General features: G+C 43.7%; 2 protein-coding genes across 4 annotated transcripts in view; one reads left to right on the top strand and one right to left on the bottom strand.

Annotated features, from left to right (window-relative positions):
* Positions 1-21,595, top strand: part of LOC144107920 (uncharacterized) — a 137,212-nt gene that overhangs the window by 40,276 nt on the left and 75,341 nt on the right. Inside the window, exon 2 of one of the 3 annotated variants that reach the window (XM_077641155.1) lies at positions 4,870-5,013. In XM_077641155.1, coding sequence (XP_077497281.1) covers positions 4,870-5,013 — 144 coding nt within the window. Of the gene's footprint in view, positions 1-4,836; positions 5,014-21,595 lie in introns of all 3 variants that reach the window. The other 2 variants (XM_077641154.1, XM_077641153.1) reach the window with 2 other exon arrangements.
* Positions 15,421-15,975, bottom strand: LOC144107314 (uncharacterized). Its single transcript, XM_077640308.1, has one exon. The coding sequence runs from the start codon at positions 15,973-15,975 to the stop codon at positions 15,421-15,423; it is 555 nt and encodes a 184-aa protein (XP_077496434.1).

Here is a 21,595-nt window from a genome sequence, read left to right as displayed (position 1 = left end):
CACAGATCAATTATCAAGAAATGAAACGGCACCAACTGCCTCACATCTTGGTAGACAGCTCAATCGTGCCGTAAGAGAAGGGATAAAGGAGGCACTGACAGAAGAAAGGAAGAAAGAGGTGCCGTAGTGGAGGGCTCAGGAATAAATTTCACCACCTGGGGTTCTTTAACGTGCACTGGCATCGCACAACACACGGGCCTCTAGAATTTCGCCTCCATCGAGATTCGACCGCCGCGGCCGGGATCGAGCCCGCGTCTTTCGAATGAGCAGCCGAGCGCCATGCATAACCACTGAGCCACCCCGACGGCACTCTTGAAATGATGGGACGAATTTGCCTAATTAAGCTCTACGGAAACCCCAGTGGATTGCGTCCTTTGAACGGACCTGTAACACCTTTCGAGCATAATAAATAAACTCCCGCATTCGCAAGATGTGTTCTCGTGAACATCTTAACCAAATAATACGCTTCCACAAGCCGCAGAGAACCCACATTCGCACTCGAAATTCGAAAAGTTCTTTACGGCGACTTTTCAAACTTGCCCTCTACTCCATGTCATGAGCGTACCTAGGTTCAGAAATGGCTATCAGATGGCCTATCTAGGTTTAGAAATGGCTGTTTGTCTGATTCTTTCAGACATCACACAGCTGTCGTGGCCCCAGCCAGTCTGTCGCGTCGCGCTGGCTCGTCACGAAGCTCCGTCCAAACGGAGAACTACGGCGCGCGTCGAGAGCCCGGCGGTGGGGCGGGTTGGGTGGGAGCAGCATCTGAGCGCTGACCCTTCAGCATTCTAACAGTGGCGGTAGAAGAGAGAAGTTCGAATTTTCACTTCATGTAACTTCGCTGCTACGAAACACGTTTATATAATCCTTGGTGAAATATATTCACGTAGCCGCGTCGTTTGCCATCTCAGGCATCGGGTATCTTTATTTAATTGTGCTCCAGGACCAGTCTAAAAAACTGACAACTGACCAAAACTAGTCAGGAGATCATAGTCCATGGTAGAGATTGGTCAAATGGTTCTTGATAACCACAAAGTGAACAAGGGAAGGGAAAACCTCAGGGTGCATGCCAACGTTTCGACAACAGGACTGGTCTTCGTCTGGGCGAAGACTTCATCATTGGTGGGGTTTAAATAGGGCCATCCGTCCGAGCTGGAAGGGCCGGAAAGGCACACTCTCCTCATCCTCACCGGCCCTTCCTCTGCGGAGAAATGATCCTATTTAAACATCGCCAATAATGAACGCTTTGCCCAGACGAAGACCAGTCATCTTGTCGAAACGTTGGCGGCGAGCACCCTGAGGTTTTTCTTGTCTTGTTCACTCAGGAGATCATATGCACTTAAAAGATCTTGCCTCACATTGTGAGACTTGAGCCTTGGAAAACAGAGAAAACGACGATTTATATTTTTTTGCTATTGATAATCGCATACAAGAAAATGAAGAGCCAGCCATCTTGCGGTTAAATGTTGCCATTATCGGTGTGTCTAACCACGGCACCACATCTCGCTAAAAAAATCCGAATTTGTTAAGTGCAGAGAGATTTTTTTTCTTTAAGGGATGTTCGCCATATTTTATTACAGTTCACGTTTTCATCAGCACACCTTTCAATGAAAAGCTGCGCTCTCTTCACATAGACCATGAAGTGATTGATTTTAGCTTTGGTCACCAGATGGCGCCACCGTTTTTTTTAATTTCTTGCATGAAGCGGTAAGGACGGTCTACTGAAGCTTTCGCTGATGAGGCGACAGTGCCGTAACAGCTTGGGTGTAGGAACAACTCAAATGAACGTTATACTAAAACAATTTAATTGCTCTCTAGCGAGTAGAATAAAACTTAGTTTTAGGTAAATTAGTCCTGTCGGCTTGCAATTTACGCCGGACTCACTGATCACGATTTGCAACACCGGAATACATCAAAACACGAGAATCCACTCATAAAACTATTCACAGAAAATCTTCTGCAGCTTTCCTAACGAAGCCATCAGGAAACCGAGCGCCTCAGCAAGTTTTTCTTGACGGCTAAAAACACTGGTTGCCTAAATTCGGCTGTTGGTTCCTTTAGAGCACTACCATCATTGGGCGTGGAAAAATAAGGTCCCAGATAGAAGTTTTAGAGCCGCATCTTTTTAACAAGGCAGAAGATGCAAGCATTAGTGACACATCAATGAAACTGTTGGATACAGACATCTCCTGTTTCATTAAAGTATCTCCTGTCTCTCTCTCTCTGTTGGATAACAAAATTACATTTTTAAACTCTTCAGAACAGTTGTAGGTGATTATCACGTGCACAGTAAGACTGTCATTTTTCTACTTTGCTTGTATTTTTGTCAATTTCAGGCGAATTGTCATGTGTGCGCGTGTTCGACAATGTTCCTGAAGAGTTTGCGCGGGAGGTTCGCTGATATATATATAGGAATTTGAATGTCATCCTGTATTTTCCCGGTGCCTGCGTCCCTTCCTGTGGTTTCCACTCTTTGAAGGAAGCAAATTTGACACGGCCGTTTTCCATGGCGCCAACGGAAAAGAAATCACGAGCTTCAGAACAGCAAAGGTTTTCAGCATGTTCCAAGAGGAGCAGGGATGATTACGGTTCACACATGAAACGCCGGAAGCTCTTGACTTGTGCATAGCCTTTAACGAGAGTTTCACCTTCTGGGCAACACTAGACCAGTAGTGAAAAAGGACTAGTATGGCGTTGCTCAGGAAACAAAAAACTAGTAAACACAAATATTGCCATGGAGTGCATTGCGCAAGCTCTTATCAAATCATGCATTGAAAACACCCTGTAGCTCCAAATGGAGCGGCTCTCCTGGTAACGGCAGCCAAAATTTTCATAGAAAAACAAAGGTAGGCGGAGACTTGCCCAAGGCGCGGTTGAAATTAAGGCAGTCTTTGTATTACCACACATGCGCAATGTATCGTCTGTGTCGTGTCTCCCTCGATGTGCATGTCAAACTGCGCGCTGTTCTGTTTAAAATAACTTACCAACTCTCCCAAGCATTCGTTGTATCGGGCAAGCTCCAGATGTTTACGGCGAACCACAAAGTCGGGCTTTTGATGAAGCGTAAATGGCTATACAAGCGGGCGAGCGCTTCGTTCACGCAGAGACATGAATACATGAGTGTGAGCTTATCCCCTCCACCACCGGGATTATATGAAAGAGCCTACTTTTGTACAGAAAGGACTACATTTTCCAAGGCGGAAAACGTATCAATGAAAGACACAGACCACGAAAGAGCACACAAGTTGTTGAAAGTAGCCCGAAAGTTGGCCTATCGTGGTTTCTAGTATGCAATACTTGGTCATTTTTTGCGCAAGGTGTTAGCAGTTAATCGGGTAAAGACACTCAAAATTTTTGGCTTCTTGCTAGTGGCCCGGACGTATCCATTTCATGCCGTAAAATGCTGATTTAGCAAAGGTGTAAAATATGCCTTTTGGACGCCTCACGCTTTCAAAATCAGTGAATTAATTTCCAACCAATGGTCTCTGACCATGATGGGCAGTTGACGTCTCCACTTCCTTCACAAAAGGGCTACGATTGCTTAATGTCCTGACTGCACAGGGAAACACACACATAGATGCTTGGTGTGTGTCGTTCGCAGTAGGTTCGCCGAGTGCGACAGATAATCTGGAAAATGCACAAGAGGGACCATCTTTGCACAATATATCCGATAATCTCGCAGCTGAGTGGATTGTAGAGAGAAGGGAGGTTGAGAATAGGGTGGCAAATCAGAATCGCTGGAGCGACAAAAAGGTGGCGCGGGGGTCGTGAAGTGGACGGGAGGACACACGATATTTAACACGCCAGCGGTGGCACCCGCTCCCTCAGTTCGACTTCACACTTTGAAGTCGCACTCGGTCTTCTCCTCCTTTCTCTGAAACCATTGCGCGACGCCAGTTTATCCGCTACCCACAGGGAGGGGACCGGTGACGGGTTGTACACCTTCGGCCAGCCGAACACGGCGGGCTGAGCTTTGGCAGCTTAGAAGGGAGCGGCAGCGCTTGCTGTAGATCCCACCATTCAGCGCAACAGGAAAGTCGCCGCGGAGGCAAGTGTTGGAAGCGACAAATGGAGAGTGAAGACGATAGGCATCGTCGTCTAGCGCCTGAAGCTGAGAACAGCGGACACAAACGCCAGACGGGCTCTAATGCTAATGCATGCATCACCCCATGAATCGTATTTACTTTTTTTCTAATTCGAAAATAAGAGCAGCGCACATAGCTTTTCGGCTCCGAACGAAATCACACATGTTTCAGTGCTAGCTCCGAACATTATATCTGTATCAGAACACCGCACTTGCAGTCACATGCCTTTTCAACACCTCGTGCAGTGTTAATTATTTCTTTTTATTTTTACCTTTTTTAGGTGCCTCAATTATTGCCGCCACAATTCTCAGGTGTCTTGCACATGAGCTCATCCGCAGTTCAGAATTTAGCTTCGTGCAGCGGTCATCGTAGCTGTAGCGGCGCGTAAAAATGGCATAGATAAAGTAACATTTTTGGAAATGCACCCGTGACTTGGCGAAGTCGGGAGAGGGGTGGGGGCGATAGGGTTCTGAGGTCAGAATCTGCGGCAAAATAAACGACGTAGGAAGATAACTCTCTGAGTGTCATGTGTCTCTCACAGTGTCTGTGCCAGTCAGAGACTTTTCTTAGCTCTTAGAAGTACTTACCTCCAGTTAAATCATAACACTGGGAATTTCTTAATTCCGCTTATCAAATTCATCTCCTTCTATGTTAAGTGAAGCGGTAATGCTCTTAAGTGGAGGGCAAGTAATACGAATAAAGTTCTCTCTAAGCAGCGCTTTGGCAGTGATTGCTCCTACTGCTCACCCAGCAGAGCCTTAAAGACCGGCACTCGGGTGCGCAGGAGGATGTTGGAGGGTTCGCAGAGGACGTGGTCATCGAAGACCGTGTTGTCAAGTCAACTGTCCAAGACCTGGAGATCCCAAATGTCGACTTCGCTACCTTCCTAAGGGATACCTGCGAAAATGAGCCGGACGCAACAGCTCTGGTAAGTTCAATGAGCCATTCGTCCTCCTTGAATCACCTAAATAGACTCGCCTAAATATATAGGACTAAACTCCTTAGTAGTTTGCCTACTTACCTTGTATAAAAACCGTAATGAGCTGCAACAATGGTATGCGCAGGCATGTTTTGCCGAAATTTGTCCAGTCGAATTTTATTCAGTGCAATTCCTCGCGTTAAGTGATACAGAACAAGTCTGAAAGGAGCACTGAAAATGTTTGGAGGGTTCGTGTGAAACATAATATGTACATGTATGCCTAGAAATAACTGAAAATAAACATGGAGCTAAGAGGAAAGATTTATTGGTATTTATTTAGGAGGCTGCAAACCAGAAGATCACCGATTTGGAAGTCGCAAATGATATGGAAGATATCTGAAAACGCGATACGTGAAACGAACTTTTTGCCCCTGATTCTTTCTGAAATAGTTGAAGAGCATTTTTAGGTAATTTGTATTTTTTTGTCTTCTTTTTGCGCATGCTTCATATGAAGTAGATTGCCATGTATGTCTATTTCCTGTTCGCGTTGTTTGCCTTGTGAAGGAGGCTGCGGGCTCTGGTCAAGTAGCTTGCCTCTAAAGCGACTTTTAACCGCAATCTCCTCATCACTGATGAATATAAAGAAGTTTATTATTATTATTATTATTATTATTATTATTATTATTATTATTATTATTATTATTATTATTATTATTATTATTATTATTATTATTATTATTATTATTATTATTCCAGAAAGCGCTGTGGTTCTTCATCGCAGCTAGACGATGTCAACGTGAAAGATAGCACTCAAGCAATTTCAGCCTTGATAGAAGAGATAAGGGAAATAAAAAGAAATGTTGAATCGCTGCCAGCGCTAGTGGTGAAGGTAGATTCTTTGCTACTTCTGAAAACAGAAATCCTGAACCTGACTAAAACAGTGGGAGAGCTTGAAGAATCAGCTAATTTTTTGTCAAAAGAATGCGACTCATTTCGAGTACAGTTAAAGGCGAGCCAGGAATCCGCATGTGCTCGGGACAAAGAAATGCAGGCATTGCGTGAGACTGTGAACAAGCAGAACGCGCAGCTACAGAGTTTGCTCAAAGAACAAAACGATGCAGAGCAATACAGCCGTAATGCTAACCTTGAGATATATGGTGTGCCAGTCACTCCAAATGAAAACCTGCTTGATAGGCTACAGAACGTGGCGGAAAAACTGCAGCTGGAAGACTTTTCCCGTGACGACATTGTCGCTGTACATCGCCTTCCTGCCAAGAAAGACAGCGTTCCGATCATCCTGGTGCGCTTCACTAACGTAGCAACCAGAGAAAGATGGTTTAACGCTCGAAGCAAACTCAAGGTCTTGTGTGAACCAGGGGTGCTGGAAAAGATCTTTTTTAATGACAACCTAACAAAAATGAACCGTGAACTGTTCTGGAAGGCCAGGAAGGTAGGAAAAGAAAAGGAGTACAAATTTGTGTGGGCAAGAGGAGGCAAAATCTTTGCTAGGAAAGAGGAGAAGGCGCCTCTTATCCGAGTAGTCTGTGAAGCAGACCTAGATCTAATACAATGAACGGCGCTCCATCAGCTACGCTAAGTTTTCCTGACTTTGAATCATTTAAGCAGGACTTCGGTCCAAACTCTGGTACAGAATTTACTCTGATAAATGTGAATAAACGTAGCTTGCGCAAATACTGGGACGAGTTTAGAACTATTGCAGAAGGTGCCATTCATTTTATAGATATTTTTGTGCTAACAGAAATTAATGTTCCAGATTCCTGCCTAGATTTGTTTACCCTGAAGGGATAACAACCAATGTTTGCGACTCGTTTTTCACGTAGAGGAATGGAATCGCTGTTTTCGCCCGGGACACGTTTAACATATCTAGAATGGATATATCATTTTCACATGCTGAATGCCTAGCTTTGGAACTATGCTCCAAGTTAACGTCTCTTATGTTGCTGGCAATTTACCGGCCGCCATCAAACAGCATCAGCCGTTTTCTTCTAGAACTGGAAATAATCTCGCAGGCTAATAACACAATAGATCAACTCTGCATAGCAGGTGATTTAAACATAGATACGCTATGTCACACTAAAACGGTTGTGGCAGATTATCTATAGCTGTTCTTTCAACGTTTGGCATAGAAAATGTTATTAACGCACCGTCTCGCGAAGAACCGCTGGGTGGTAGATTGGTCCAGTCGTGTCTTGATCACATAGACGTACGTGCTCCTAACTGCGATCTGTCGTCAGCTGTCATTAATCAACGTTTAGCCGATCATTACTTTACTGTTTGTCGTTTCTTTGACCGTACTACTAATAAGAATCCAGGGCGCTCAACCTATGACACTGCAAAAAATAACGTGCACGTTGCTATAGTGGATCAGCGCAAATTAGATAATCTAATTGGAAACTTTGACTGGCAGGCATTATATAGGTCTAATCCCCCGGACTTAGTTTATTCTCGGTTCTGCCAGCAATTAAACAAGTCAGAACAGGCATGTAAGCGGATCATCCGCAAAAAAAAAGACGTAATCATGTCTGGTTTAATGATACTATTATGCAGGCAATTTCACATAGGGATTGGTTATGGAAACGTCGTAAACGCTCCCCTAAAAATATTGAACCACAAATCGAATATAGGACCGCAAGAAATAAGGTTGTTGCGCTTATTTGTTCCGCTAAACGTCAGTATTACCGTGAACAGTTTAAGCGAGCAGCCAGAAACCCCGCCAAAACATGGTCACTGATTAATCATATCAGAGGCGTTAACAGAAATGAGTCTTCTTTTCAAGAAATATTTGCATGCAATCTTCAGGAAACCGCAGAATTGTTCAACGAACACTTCGCACGTATGTCTCGCTCAAAATCATCCTTGCCACAAAACAGCTGTTCCTTGACGCGTACCATATCGGCGTCCGCCTATTTACCGAAGATGTCGTCAGTAGACCTTGCGCGCATAATCTTCAATTTAAAACGGAATAAACCACTGGGCCTTGATGGTATTACTGTGGCCCTGCTTCAGAGAAATTTTGAAGTTCTGGAGAATATTCTTCTTTTTATCTTTAACAGATTCTTAGAGACTGGTATGATACCAAGTACGCTAAAAACAGCGATTGTGAGGCCGGTATACAAGGGTGGCAAGAGAGAGAACCTTGAAAATTACCGACCAATTTCGATTTTGCCAATACTTTCACAAATTTTAGAAATATTTATGCTAGAGTGCATGTCATCATTTTCGAAAAAATTTTTTGTTCTATCTGACCGGCAGTTCGGATTCATAGAAGGCCGTGGAACGATTTCACTGCTCGAAGAATTCTCGGACGAGTTATACGCGGCTTTTGAACACAATCTGTTTGCTTGCTGCCTGTTTCTAGATATTGCCAAGGCTTTCGACACAGTAAATCACGAAATATTGTTGCGAAAATTGTACCTGTACGGATTTAGAGGACCATTTCATGAATTGTTGAAAAGTTACAAGATCGCTCACAAGTCGTAGCCCTCGATAACAACACACTCATTAGCAGCCGTCAGATACTGAAAGCGGGCGTTCCCCAGGGATCTATTTTATCGCCATTACTTTTCAATCTATTTATAAATGATTTCGCATCAACAGTGTCTAATGCCTTGGTCTTTCAATACGCCGATGACACAGTTTTACTTTCAAAGCACATTTCCTACAAACATGCTGTTGCTTTACTACAAGACAACATCTGTAATGCGATGAACTGGTTTTCTCTGAATGGCCTTTTGATAAACCAGCAAAAAACGAAATTAGTCTGCTTTAGAAACCCATTGAAGACAACTGTACTGAATGAATCCATCTTTTTACACTGCCACAATGATAAAGACTGTCTTTGTTCTCCAGTTGAAAGTGTCCATTGCATAAAATATCTGGGTGTTTACTTTGATGCTGACCTCACGTGGAACAGTCACTTGGCACACATTTGTAGCAAATTGCGTAGCACTGCCTGGTTACTGTTTACTGTTAAATCTTTCATACCATTATCGGTAAAAAAGACAATCATGCACGCTCTAGCATACAGTGTTCTGAGATACGGCATCACACTGTTCGCGCCCTGCTCTCAAAAGTGGCATGACCGTGTAGACACGCTCTTAAAAAGTATGTTGAAAAGTACCGCCTATGCACATTCCTTTCCACCTTCAGATAACTTATTTAATATCCTTGGTCTTCCTTTGAGCGCTTATATAAACAAACCGTTGTTCTCCGACACTTCTGGAATCCTGCGTTCAAGACAAAATCAGTTGTGGCCAGAACGCTACGTAAAGGCCAACGCTTTAAGATCCATAGATACGCGACCAGATACGGCAAAGCAAGACGCTGTGTATACGTCCCTGCATTATTCAATAGCCTTCCTGATGATGTGTTATCCGCTACTTCTAAGGCAAATATTAAACGCATGATTAAAACTCTGTGAAAAGTGTTTGTGCAAGAAAACAAATGACACTTGAGATTTGTAGTTTTATTGAGTGTATTATTCAGTATTTATTAATATGTATTCAGTGTGTGTACTTTATTATGTGACTTGTATTGCCATCACTTTTCGCTCGCCGATGTTGCCGGTCCTAGTTCTGCAAGCCTCCTTTTGGCTTTGACAGGCCCGATTCTGTATGTATTTCAATGTGCTGTGGCAATAAATTATTATTATTATTATTATTATTATTATTATTATTATTATTATTATTATTATTATTATTATTATTATTATTATTATTATTATTATTATTATTATTATTATTATTATTATTATTATTATTATTATTATTATTATTATTATTATTATTATAAAGTCTGCTCAGGTAATGAATGAGGCTGATATTACATGTCTAGTGCTTTCCGACATAAATTCACTTTGCGTCGAACGCGGGTGGGCGTCCGGGCCTACAAGAAAAAATAACTGTTCCGAGCAAGGGCTTTTCCGAACAGTTCTCTAGAACACACAGCGACATTCTCTGAATGCCCTCACCGGTTATCGGAGTGAGAACACAAACAATGTGAGACCAAATTTAAGAACCGTTGCGTGACATCAGATTGGTTGGTCTATGTCCCCACAAGACAAGCGTTTCGTCAATTGTAAACATAGGTGAATAACAAACTTATGTTTATTCGAACCGTCCATACGTAGCTTAAAGGCTAAAGTGGACGGTAAGCTTAATAGCAGTGCACCGGGCAAACAGCGTAACATACTCGTATTACACCTCAACGACATATTATGACCTTCTAGTACTAGTCGTGGGCTTAACGTACGCAGTATTGAACTAATTAGAAGGATTACGCTAAAACTCTATATGCCCAGATTGAAGTCACAATGGTCATGTCTCAAAAGTCGCCAATGCACTCGTTTCTACACTGTCGGCTCTTTTGCTTGTTTGCGCATGGGATTAGGAGCAACGCCACTCTTCTTCAGCCGGTAGTTCGTAAAAGCTTCTCGGAAGAATTTTTTTTTTTTGAGGGAACAGGAACCGGACACTCGGGAGTACACATGGAGTGGAGCACACTCGCTTCACACTCGCCTCCCCTGAACACGAAGGTCAACGGGCAGAAAACATGAACGAAACAGTTGTGAGAAACACCGCCGCACCGACGGCACGTTCCTTTAGGGCTCCACCTGAAAGCACGTGTCACGTCTAATGTTGGCGTGGCTGAAATCTTATCACAAAAAAAGCATATGAGCCCCCGAACGGGCCCTTAAGACTATGTGACATCCTCAGTTCGGGACGTCAATAGGAGGATGCCGCGGCATTGGCTCGAACAATGAAGGCCTGTAAGGCCCCGAGCTGCTAAGCTTGGTCAGTCGCCTCCCACTTTTCTCAGGTATTCATTTTGTCAAGGCGTTTATTCGAAGCACAGGTCGGTTGGTCTTGGTTGACCGGCGACACGACGGGCACACTCACAGGCGTCGTTCGAAAAAACCCAGCTGCAATTCGTCTGCTTCTTCGTTGTCCCGCTTGAACTCATCCGCTTCTTCGCTGCGCTGCGCCTGTCGGTCCCATTACAATTTATTTATTTATTTATTTATTTATTTATTTATTTATTCAAATACCCTACAGGCCATCCGGCGAGGGTATTACATATCAGGAGCACACGAAACTCTTTAATAACACTTTGCTCGAAATCAAATGTACAGAAAAGAGAAACAAAAAAATACAGACACCATTTTTGAAGTACACTAAAGAAACCAAAAACGACAATACAGCGCAAGAAGCGTAAAAATTCAAACAGCTGAAAATAGGAGAAGGAGGATAAACTTTATTTTCATCGACCAAGGTAGCAGTTGGTGTGGGATTATAGCCCCATCAAGTGGCCATGAGCCCGCGGCGTTATGGCGACTTCTAGGGCTCTTGTCAAAACCCGGACCTGTGAGTCCGAGTCAGAACTGAGCAATGCGGCCTCCCACTGGTCTGGATTCGAGAGCTGCAAACCTCGCGGAGGGTAGCCCTGAGGGCAAGCCCAGAGTATGTGGTGTAGAGTGACATGTTGGCCACATAGTTGACAGGAGGGAGAGTAGATCCCACGGTATATGCGGGCATATATCGCCGGGTTGGGGAAGGTGTTCGTTTGGAGTTGTCTCCACGCAACCTCTTGGGGTTTAGTGAGAGAAATAAGTGCGGTGGGATATAGAAGTCTACCTAAACGGTAGTGCATGGTTATGTCATGAAATGTAACCATGCGATCTCTCGCCGTCAGCAGGACGGGCGACAACACATCCCAGTCAACGAATCCTCGGGCATTATTGTGCGCCGCCCCGTTCCCCGGATGGGTTGAGTGCGCAGGGACCCAGATCAATTGGACCGGGCGGATTTCGTCCTTGGTGGAGCGGAGCAGAGATAGGGTGACGGGGGAGACCCGGCCTTTGGCAAAATTACGAATCGCAGATTTAGAGTCTCTGAAGATGGTTTCTGCAGAGGTGGAGACCATCGCCAAGGCTATGGCCACCTCCTCGGTCTCTTCAGACGATCTGACGGGAATGGAGCACGCAACCAACGGACGTCCACAGTAGTTAACAACCGCGAGCGAAAGAGCATCGCGGTCATAGTATTCGGCGGCAACAACTGAGAATTAAAGTATAAAAACAACGCCGAAAGAAAAAATGGAAAAGGAAATTTGAAATAAGGTAGTGGTATTCGAGGGAGCTCAAAAGAAGGATTATTAACTCTATAAATGTAAAGTGGTGCACAGGGACGTCACACTCTGATGTGAGTATGCAGCATTTTGTGAAAATTGTGTGGGTAAAACTCGGTAGCAATATCTGATGGCAGGTTATTCCAGTCACTTATGGTTCTGGGTATGAATGACTGCGCGTAAAGAGATGACTGACACACTGGGCGATTGACTTTGTAAGGGTGATCACGGAGAGGAAAAGTGAGGCAAGGTGGCTGAAAGAAGTCGTCATGCAAAACGTCGTGAAAGCTTGTGAAACAGATATAGGCGAGCGTGTTTTCGTCATAGTGATAGTGGAGCGAGTTTGGTACGATTTTTTTAAAGGTGTAACTATGGTGTACGGGAAATTTATTTATTTATTTAGTTCAATATACTGCAGGCAGCGGTGCTGTCCAGGCAGGAGAGGGTTACAAAAGGTAAGCTTGCAAAGAACGCTCAAAACTAGTAATGTTAGTACATTCAACAACCGAAGCAGGCAGGCAATTCCATTGTTGGATTGTGCAGGGGAAAAAGATTTTTGGAACTGCTTAGTCCTGGCACTGTATGGCCTTATCACTTTTGTGCGGTTCAGCCTTGATAATCTTTGTGGTGCACAAAGTAAATACGAATCACGTGGCAATCCTGTTTTATGATATAGTAAGTGCAAAAATTTTAACCTGCCAATCTGTCTGCGCATCTGGAGAGGCTCCATCTTATGCTGCCTCAACATATTAGTAGCGGAAGAACGTTTCTGGTAATCGGATGAGATGAACCTGGCTGCATGACGTTGGATGCGCTCCACCTACTCGATGCTTTTTATATGATACGGATCCCACACAATAGGGGCGTACTCTAGGACTGGTCGAATCATAGTGCGATATGCTACAAGTTTTACGCTCGATGGGGACCCTTTTATTTTTTGCGTAGGTAGCATTATTTCCTGAATGATTTCGAGCATATATCATTGAGATGCATATCCCATTTAAGATTGGTAGTAATTGTCAAGCCTAGATATTTGATGGATGTGACTGCATTTATGCATTGACCTCCAATTTTGTAAGCGTATTGTAAGGGATGTTTCTTAGTTGTCATTGTCATTGACGCAGTTTTAGAAAAATTGATTTTCATCGCTCTTTGTTCACACCAGTCCGCGAGTTTACATAAATTGGTATTTAGTAGTTGCTGACAGGAAGAATTCTTGATGACAGAATAAATGACACAATCATCGGCAAACAATTTTACAGTGATACCTTCATCAACATTTTGAGCAATATCATTAATATATATGAGGAACAAAAGCGGTCCCAGCACAGATCCCTGCGGTACACCGGACCGAACATGCAGACACTCAGACCTCACTGCACCACATTCAACAAACTGTCTGCGATTGTGTGGGTACGCTTGCTACCAACTGATAAGAATGTCTGGCATCCCGATTTCTTTTAGCCTCTCGATAAGCAAGTTGTGCGGCACACAATCAAATTCCTTAGATAAATCCAGGAAAATTTCATGTATTTGTTCGCGATTATCAATGGCCAGAGAAAAGTCATGAATTACGGATAATAGCTGCGTTGAAGTGGACACGTTTTTACGGAACCCATGCTGAAATTCGACTAAGAAGTTGACCGATTCAAGAGAGTTGGATATATGATGAGCTATTATGTGCTGAAGCAACTTGCAACACGTACATATAAGTGAAATAGGCCGGTAGTTTCCAGCATTTAACTTTTAACCGGACTTAAAGACTGGCACTACTCTTCCGACTAACCATTCACTAGGCAGGCAACTTTGATCATGTGAGGCACTAAAAATCCCGTAAAGGTAGTAGAAAATTATCTCAGAGTACCGATGGAGAAAAGCATTACGAATGCCATCGGCGCCATTTGACTTTTTGTTTTTATATTTAATAAAAGTGCATGTATGCCCTCGCGGCTTAGAACTAACTTCGGCATCTTAAGACAGGAAGTAAATGCATTAACACTTGGGCGATATGATGAGGTAGAAATCTGAGTGAATGCTCTTTGAAACGTAATATTGAATTCATTAGCAATGTCTTTAAACTCTGAATTAACATTACCATCAATACGTAGCTGATCGACGCTCTGCTTACTACCGGACAGAAAGCGCCAAAATGTGCCACGACAATCTTTCATAAAAGAAGCAAGGGTATTCTCATAGAAGTTTTTGCGTGCATTTCGCAGTTTGGAAACCAGATCTTCTTTGAGAGCATGCAAGTTAGCCTCACAACCCTTTCATTTCCGTTTCCGTGCTAAACGCCGTTTCAGGTGGATGATATCACGACTGATCCAAGGGTTGTGATGTCTCGTTTTCTTACGCCGTACAGGAATATATCTGTTAATGCATTCCATGACCATAGCCTTGAACCTGTTCCAAAGGAGCGAGACGTCACCTCCGTGTACGAACTCGGGAAACTTAAAGCGCAAGGTATCAAGATCCGATTCGCCATCTCCAGCGGAAATATCACGAAACGTTTTCAGAGAAGGCAGTACTTTGCTACCATGTGCGTTTAAATTTATATAGACTCACTTATGATCAGCGATGCCTTCCGTGATGGACACATCACAATATTCTGCAAATTTTTAAGAAATATGAGATCAAGGGTCTTGCAGCTGTTTTTGTCACACGTGTGGGGGCAGTAACCAGCTGTGTTAGGTCATGAGAAAAAAACTGCATCAAGGAGAAGACGTGCACTCTCAGCATCATGCGATTCTGTTATTTTTAAAGAGTTCCAGTTTATACCGGGCAAGTTAAAATCACCGGCTAGCACAAATTTTTGATTAGGTCTTATTAAGCCTTCAAGATGATCAGTCAGTTTTGCGATGAGGGATACTGGGCTTTGGGGGGGGGGGGGGGTCTATAAACGACGCCGAACAGAGTGGAAAAGTCGCGATAGCTGATTTTACACTACATTCTTTCGTGATCTGTAATCTGATCGACTAAAAAACATTCAATTTCTTTTTTCACTATCACAGCCACTCCACCCCCCTTCGCCCATCGCGATCTCGCCTCACTATCTTATGGGAAGGGCGCACAATTTCAGAGTCAGGGATTTGGGATGACAGCCATGTTTCAGCAACTGCCAGTATATGGGGATCATGAAGAAAAATAGTCTTCAAGTTGAGTTGCTTTGTTAGCAAGACTTCTTGCATCTCATAAAGAAAAGCGGAGCGATTTGACCTCGAATCATGTGGTCGCTTCAGCAGTATTAGGTTGGCGCAATTTCACTACTTTCTAGTCACCTTCATCCCAAATGTAGACATCATTATCTACACGAAGTCTATCGTAGTCAAGAGATATCTTGCTGGCCAAAGATTTGAACTGCTTACCATACTTCCAAAGATTGGCGCGTTTATCTAATGTGGCCTTGCAAAAATCATGACAGATTGAAATGTTGGAATCCTTGAGCTTAGAACAGATTTGCAGCACACGCATCTTTTTGTTGTAGTCAAAGAAGTTTATTATGACTGGTCTTGGCTTATCACCTTTCTTTTTACCCAGTCTGTTTACCCTTTCGACGCTCGTAACTGTTACACCCAGCTTACGGCTAAAGATTACATCAAGTATGTTTTCCTTCAAGATGGTAGGATTTTCATCGACTTCCTCGGGTTGCCCAAAAATTATTAGGTTACGGCGTCGGCTTCTGTCCTCGAAATCATGGAGTTTCTTTTGTTGTACAGAGACAACTTTTTTTAGTGAGGAGACCTCAGACCTTAGAAGATTTAGTTCTTCAGTGTGCTGAGCTAGAACCTTGAGGGTATCATTAAGTTCAGTGAACTTTTCATTCATTGTTTTTTCGAGCTGATTTTGTGAGGCGGAAACATTATCTATGGAAGTGTGCAGAGCTGCCTGCATGTCTTGCAACAACTTTTTAATGTCATCGGGATGAGGTGCAGTAGGGGGAGGCCCCGGGTTAGTCTCCACGTCTCCAGCGAGCAAGAGCAAAATAACGTTTTAGTAAAACGAGCTTTTGGGCAAGTTGGTTACTTTGCTTCCACATAACTGCAGCGTAAAAAATTACGAGCACAAAAAAGGGGAGAAACACATACGACACGCACCGTGTCGTATGCACTTTGCCGGGCACGGCAGGACCACGATGCATCGATTGTCACTACGAAAACAATGCATACAGCGATTGGCACGAACCTGTGCAAATAGCAGAAAATGGTTCATTGCTGCGTCCGTGACGGTCCCGACGTGCCCTCTAGTCCTAAAATAGTCCTAAAAATGAAGCGAACAGGCACAGCTTTGCAGGAATTCAAAGCTATGTGTGATGTAATCCTGACTCGGGTCCCAGATTGCACATGCATATTCCCTTTTAGATCTGGTTAAGCTGGTGTATGCGAGCTTTTTTAAGTGTGAGGCTGCTTGCCTTAGTCATGATTCAAATTGAGCGATTAGCAGTTGAAAGAGTAGCGTTGTTGTGATGATGCCATGTTAGATCCGTTTGAAAATTTACTCTTAGGTATTTTTATCTGGTAGTATGAGGTTATAATGCGGGAAGAGGAACGTGTAAATGACATGCACTTAGTTTTGGTGTGATTTAGGGTCATTTGCCAGTCAGAACAACAGCTATTAATCGCGTTTAAGTCTGATTGCAAGGCTTGTTCATCCGTTTAAGTATGAATTTTGCAGTAAATAACACAGTCATCGGCGAATAGTCTTACTCGGGACAAGATGCAGCTAGGCAAATCAGTGGTATATATTAGAAAAGGCAATGGACTAAGCACGCTCTCTTGTGTAACGCCGGACGTGATTGGAATAAAAGAGGAATTGCAGGCGTTTATATTTGTGACCTGTGTTCGAAATGACAAAATCTTTTATCCATAATATGACTTGTGTGCTAATGTTAAGATATTTTAGTTTCGTTAGTAGTCTGTGGTGAGGAACGCGGTCAAAAGATTTATAAAAATCCCGGAATATGACATCCACCTGGTTACCGATGTCAATACAGCATAGCAAGTCGTTAGTAAATCCCGCTAACTGCCCATCGCATGAGTATCCCTTGCGAAAGCCGTGTTATTATTCGAAGGTTATGTTATGCTCTTCAAGGCATGTTATGATTTGCGAATGTATGATGTGCTCCAGTAGTCTGCAGACGGTACTAGAAATGGGTCAGTAGTTAAGAGGAGATGTGCGATCGCCAGTTTTAAAAACTGGTGTGACCTTGGCTGCGCGCCAATGATTAGGAATCCTGCCGGATGACAATGACTGTGAACAAAGAACGCACAAGATTCCCGAAATTCTTTGTGATGTGCTTTTTAAAAACTTGTTCAAGCCAACGGGATCAGAAGCAGACGACAATTTGCGATTATTAGGTAGTGATATGATACCGGACTCCCTGGTAGTAGTCTGCTGCATGGTCATATCTGAAAGTGTACCTGTGTTTGGCGATGAGGATACGTCCTCGCGTGTGAATACAGACGAATCTAAGAAGAGCTTCACTGAAGCGTTTGAAGAGTTTTACTGAAGCGCTAGCGCAAATAATGTACATATATACACACGCCATGCGTGTCATCGCCGTGTCCGGGGAAAAGAGGATCCTGGTGGTTGAGCCGATGCCAAACATATGGACCTTTAAGGCCCCTCGGCGGAGGCAACACACCAGACTTCTTTTATGCGCACAGAAAGACGACACAAAAAGACAAGGTAGACAGGACGGAGCGCATCCTGTCCTGTCTACCTTGTCTTTTTGTGTCGTCTTTCTGTGTGCATAAAAGAAGTCTGAGTATGAACCAACTAGCCCCACAACGTATATTACTGGCAACACACCACTTTGGCCCCAGCTTCCTGTAGACGGCACCTCCGGCCTGACCCGACCGGGAGAAGTCGGCAGTCGCCTTTTCCTGTCCTCCCCTTCATCTTTCGCTTTCCTATCTCTTTCTCACAGCTTTTCCTATCTCCTACTCACTTAGTAGAATATAAAGTTGGGCTAGTTGGGTTATGTTCATTTTGAAGGAAAAATACAGCTCGAACAGAGACGACGGACGAAGAGGTGCGCAACACAAGCCACCCTCAGCGCTTGTGTTGTGCACCTCTTCTTCGTCCGTTGTCTCTGTTCGCGCTGTATTATTCCTTCAAAAATCCTACTCACTTCTTGGTTTTTCCTTTTTTCCTAGCGGCGAGGGTTAACCTTGTGTGACCAACTACCCTGAGTTGCGTCATACTTGGTTATAGTTGAGGTGTACAGCTGGCGTAGGCAGGCCTTCCTTGCAAGTTCCTGTCCTGTCCCCTAGTTGGGCTCCATGGAAGGTGGCAGGCACCATGACCGAAAAACTTAATTTTTTATCGCTCCCCCCTTTTCCAAACCTGATCGCTCTCTAAAAAGAGGGTGGAACGAAGCAGAAGATTTTTTCCCTAAAAAGAAACAAACATTTTCAAAGTTTCATGTTATCCACAGTGAATGCGAACAAAAGCAAGCCCGAACAATATCACCATTTCTTGTGTACAAATGCTTAACAAGTGCCGTGGGCCCTCGCTACAAGGTATCAAAAATGGCAAGCGGCGACCTACTCCTTGAATTGCGCGAGAGCATCCAGTGCTAGAAATTCTCAAGCATTGCTTCCATTGGGGACATCACTGTCTCTGTGACTCCCCACCGATCCCTTAACACAGTCTGAGGCGTTATCTCACAAAGTGACTTCATCCATTTAACAGAAGCCGAAATGCTTCAAAGGCTCACCGACCAGAATGTACTTGGCGTTCACTGAATCAAAATCCGCAAGGATAACAAAAAAATGCATATCAAACACATGGTCCTCACATTTAACACCAGCACTTTTCCCGAAACGATCGAAGTTGGATACTGGAAAGTCAACGTCAGACATTATATACCCAATCCCCGCCGATGTTTCAGTTGTGAACAGTTTGGTCACGGCTCACAGACTTGCCGCGGCCGCAAAACCTGCGCGAAATCCGCTTCGAAGTACCACCATTCTGAGGAATGCGACGAAGCACTGTGCTGCACGAACTGCGAAGGAGACCACGCTGCATATTCCAGGGCGTGTTCATCCTGGGGAAAAGAAAAAGAAATAATCACCATAACGACAAAAGAAAACATTTCATTCAAAGAAGCAAGGAGGAGTTTTGCGCTTACCAACACATTCTCGTTCACAGCAAAACCCAACTTCGCTGATGTGGTGCGCGGGGGCGCAGCACCACACACACCTCCAGCACCTGCCGTGGCCACTTCCACCGAGCCGATGGCAGGGCCCTCCAGGCCCCAGGCAGGGACAGCGAAGGCTGCTCTGCCACTTTCAAAGCAGGGAGCGCCGTTTCATGGGTCGGCACCCCGCAAGACTACCCCCGTCGGGGGAGCCTTGACACTAACAAAACCGCGGCTTCTCCGCGGTCCTGCAGCACCTCTTGTGAGGTGATGGATACAACTCCCACTCCACCTGCTTTACACCTGCGGAGCAGCTCTCTCGAGCGAAAAAAGAGACTCCTCATAACGGGTCCAGAATATAAGTAAACCCCATATCGTTCCCAACCAAAAATTAAGCATGGCTTTTTTAGTTCAGTGCGACTTTAGAGGCCTGTTGAGAAATTACAGTGACATAACAGATATCTTAGGGTCAATGTTGCCCGTAGCATTCTGACTTCAGGAAACCAGTCTAGGTTTCGAACATATGAATATCCTGAGAGAGTACAAAACTTTTAGGTGCTATCGCGAGCAGGCAAACAGACTATCAGGAGGCGTCACGATTGTCTTTCGAAGCGGCGTCCCTGTTTAAGAAATCAAAATCAAAACAAAACTTGAAGCCGTTGCGGTCAGCATCACAGGCGACAAAACAATTACTATCTGTTCTGTATATATTCCTCCACATTTTACATTAACGGTTCATGATCTACAAGAACTCATCCATGAGCTTCCACAACCATATCTTGTAATTGGGGATTTTAACGCTCACTCCCCTTTTTGGGGAAGCGAGCGCTGTGACTCTAGGGGCCAAATAATTGAAGATTTTATCCTTACAAATAATGTATGTCTTTTAAATGCGGAAAAGGCCACATACTGCTCCCCTACCTCGGGGAAAATGAACTGTTCAAATTTGTCGCTTACTTCACCATCTCTTTTTTACGATTTTAAATGGGATGTCATTGACAACCCATATGGTAGCGATCCCCTCCCTATAATAATAAGTTTAATATCTCCACCGGAAATAATCATCACAAAACCACGACGATCGAATCTGCAGCTAGCAGACTGGGAATTTTTTAGAGCAAAAGCCACTTTACAAAGTATAAATTTAGAAAACCTGACCATCGATCAGATAAATGAAAAGTTCACCACTGGTATTGTAACGGCTGCAGAATTAGCTACTCCGCAGTCTTCTTGAGTAGTGCGACAAAAGCACAAAGTGTGGTGGCAAAAGAGTGCAAGGAAGCAAAAACCAACAAAATAGAGCTTGGGGTAAATTTCGCAAGTATCCGACACATGAAAATCTCGTAAATTTTTAATTAAAAAGGCAAGAGCTAAAGCTCAGTACATTCGTCGCATTGCCGAGAAAGCTTCACGGCAGAGTTTTTTTTCATCTATAAGCAGTCAAATCACATGTAAAAAATGCGGAAGCAGGTCCGAAAATTAAACAAAAACTTCTCGTCGTTCACAGTTCCTCTTCTGACAACACCTGGCACAGAAACAAGTATAAGAAAACAGGCAGACATTTGAGGTGAACACTGCAGTTTCCATTTCATCGCAATATATGCAGTCATTCGTAAAACCAAAAAAATATAACCGAAAAACAAGGACTTCTATTAAGTGGAGGTGGAAAAGGAGAATAAAACAATTTAATTACTCTCCAAGAAATAAACAGAGTACTGTCTGCCGAAAAAAAATCTGCTCCAGAAGCCGACCAAATACACTATGAAATGCTTGCCCATCTTTCTGAGGCTGCTGTAGAAGCACTTTTAAGATTCTTTAACAAAGTATGGGTTTCGGGGAAAATACCTGAAGCCTGGAAAAAAGCTATTTTTGTACCGTTTTTTAAACCTAAGAAACGTCCAACATCTTCTAGCAGTTATTGACCCATAGCCCTTACCAGTTGCCTCACCAAATCCTTTGAAAGTGTCATGAATACAAGATTAACTTTTTTCGTTCAATCCTGCGAACTTCTAGATATCCATCAATGCGGTTTTAAAAAGGGATGCTCCGCAACAGATCCCATAGTCCGTCTAGAAAATACTGTCAGATAAGTTTTTATCCAAAAACACTACTGTCTTGCAGTCTTTTTCGATTTAGAAAAAGCGTATGATACAGCATGGAGGTTCGGGATTCTTCGTTGCTTAGCTGAGCTCGGCATCTGTTGCAGAATGCTGTACTCTGTAAAATACCTTTTTTTATAACCGTTCATTTGATGTCCGCCTAGGCTCAACCCTTTCGGGGAATTTTATTCAAGAAACTGGAGTA

Source organism: Amblyomma americanum, chromosome 10 (assembly GCF_052857255.1).
Source record: "Amblyomma americanum isolate KBUSLIRL-KWMA chromosome 10, ASM5285725v1, whole genome shotgun sequence".
NCBI lineage: Eukaryota > Metazoa > Arthropoda > Arachnida > Ixodida > Ixodidae > Amblyomma > Amblyomma americanum.
Note: the sequence above shows the minus strand (reverse complement) of the source record. Positions and strands in the feature narration are given on the sequence as shown.

What these genes read in the sequence shown, in the direction of transcription:
- LOC144107314 (XM_077640308.1), bottom strand. Translation starts at nt 15,975, where the DNA reads ATGAATGAAAAGTTCACTGAACTTAATGATACCCTCAAGGTTCTAGCT.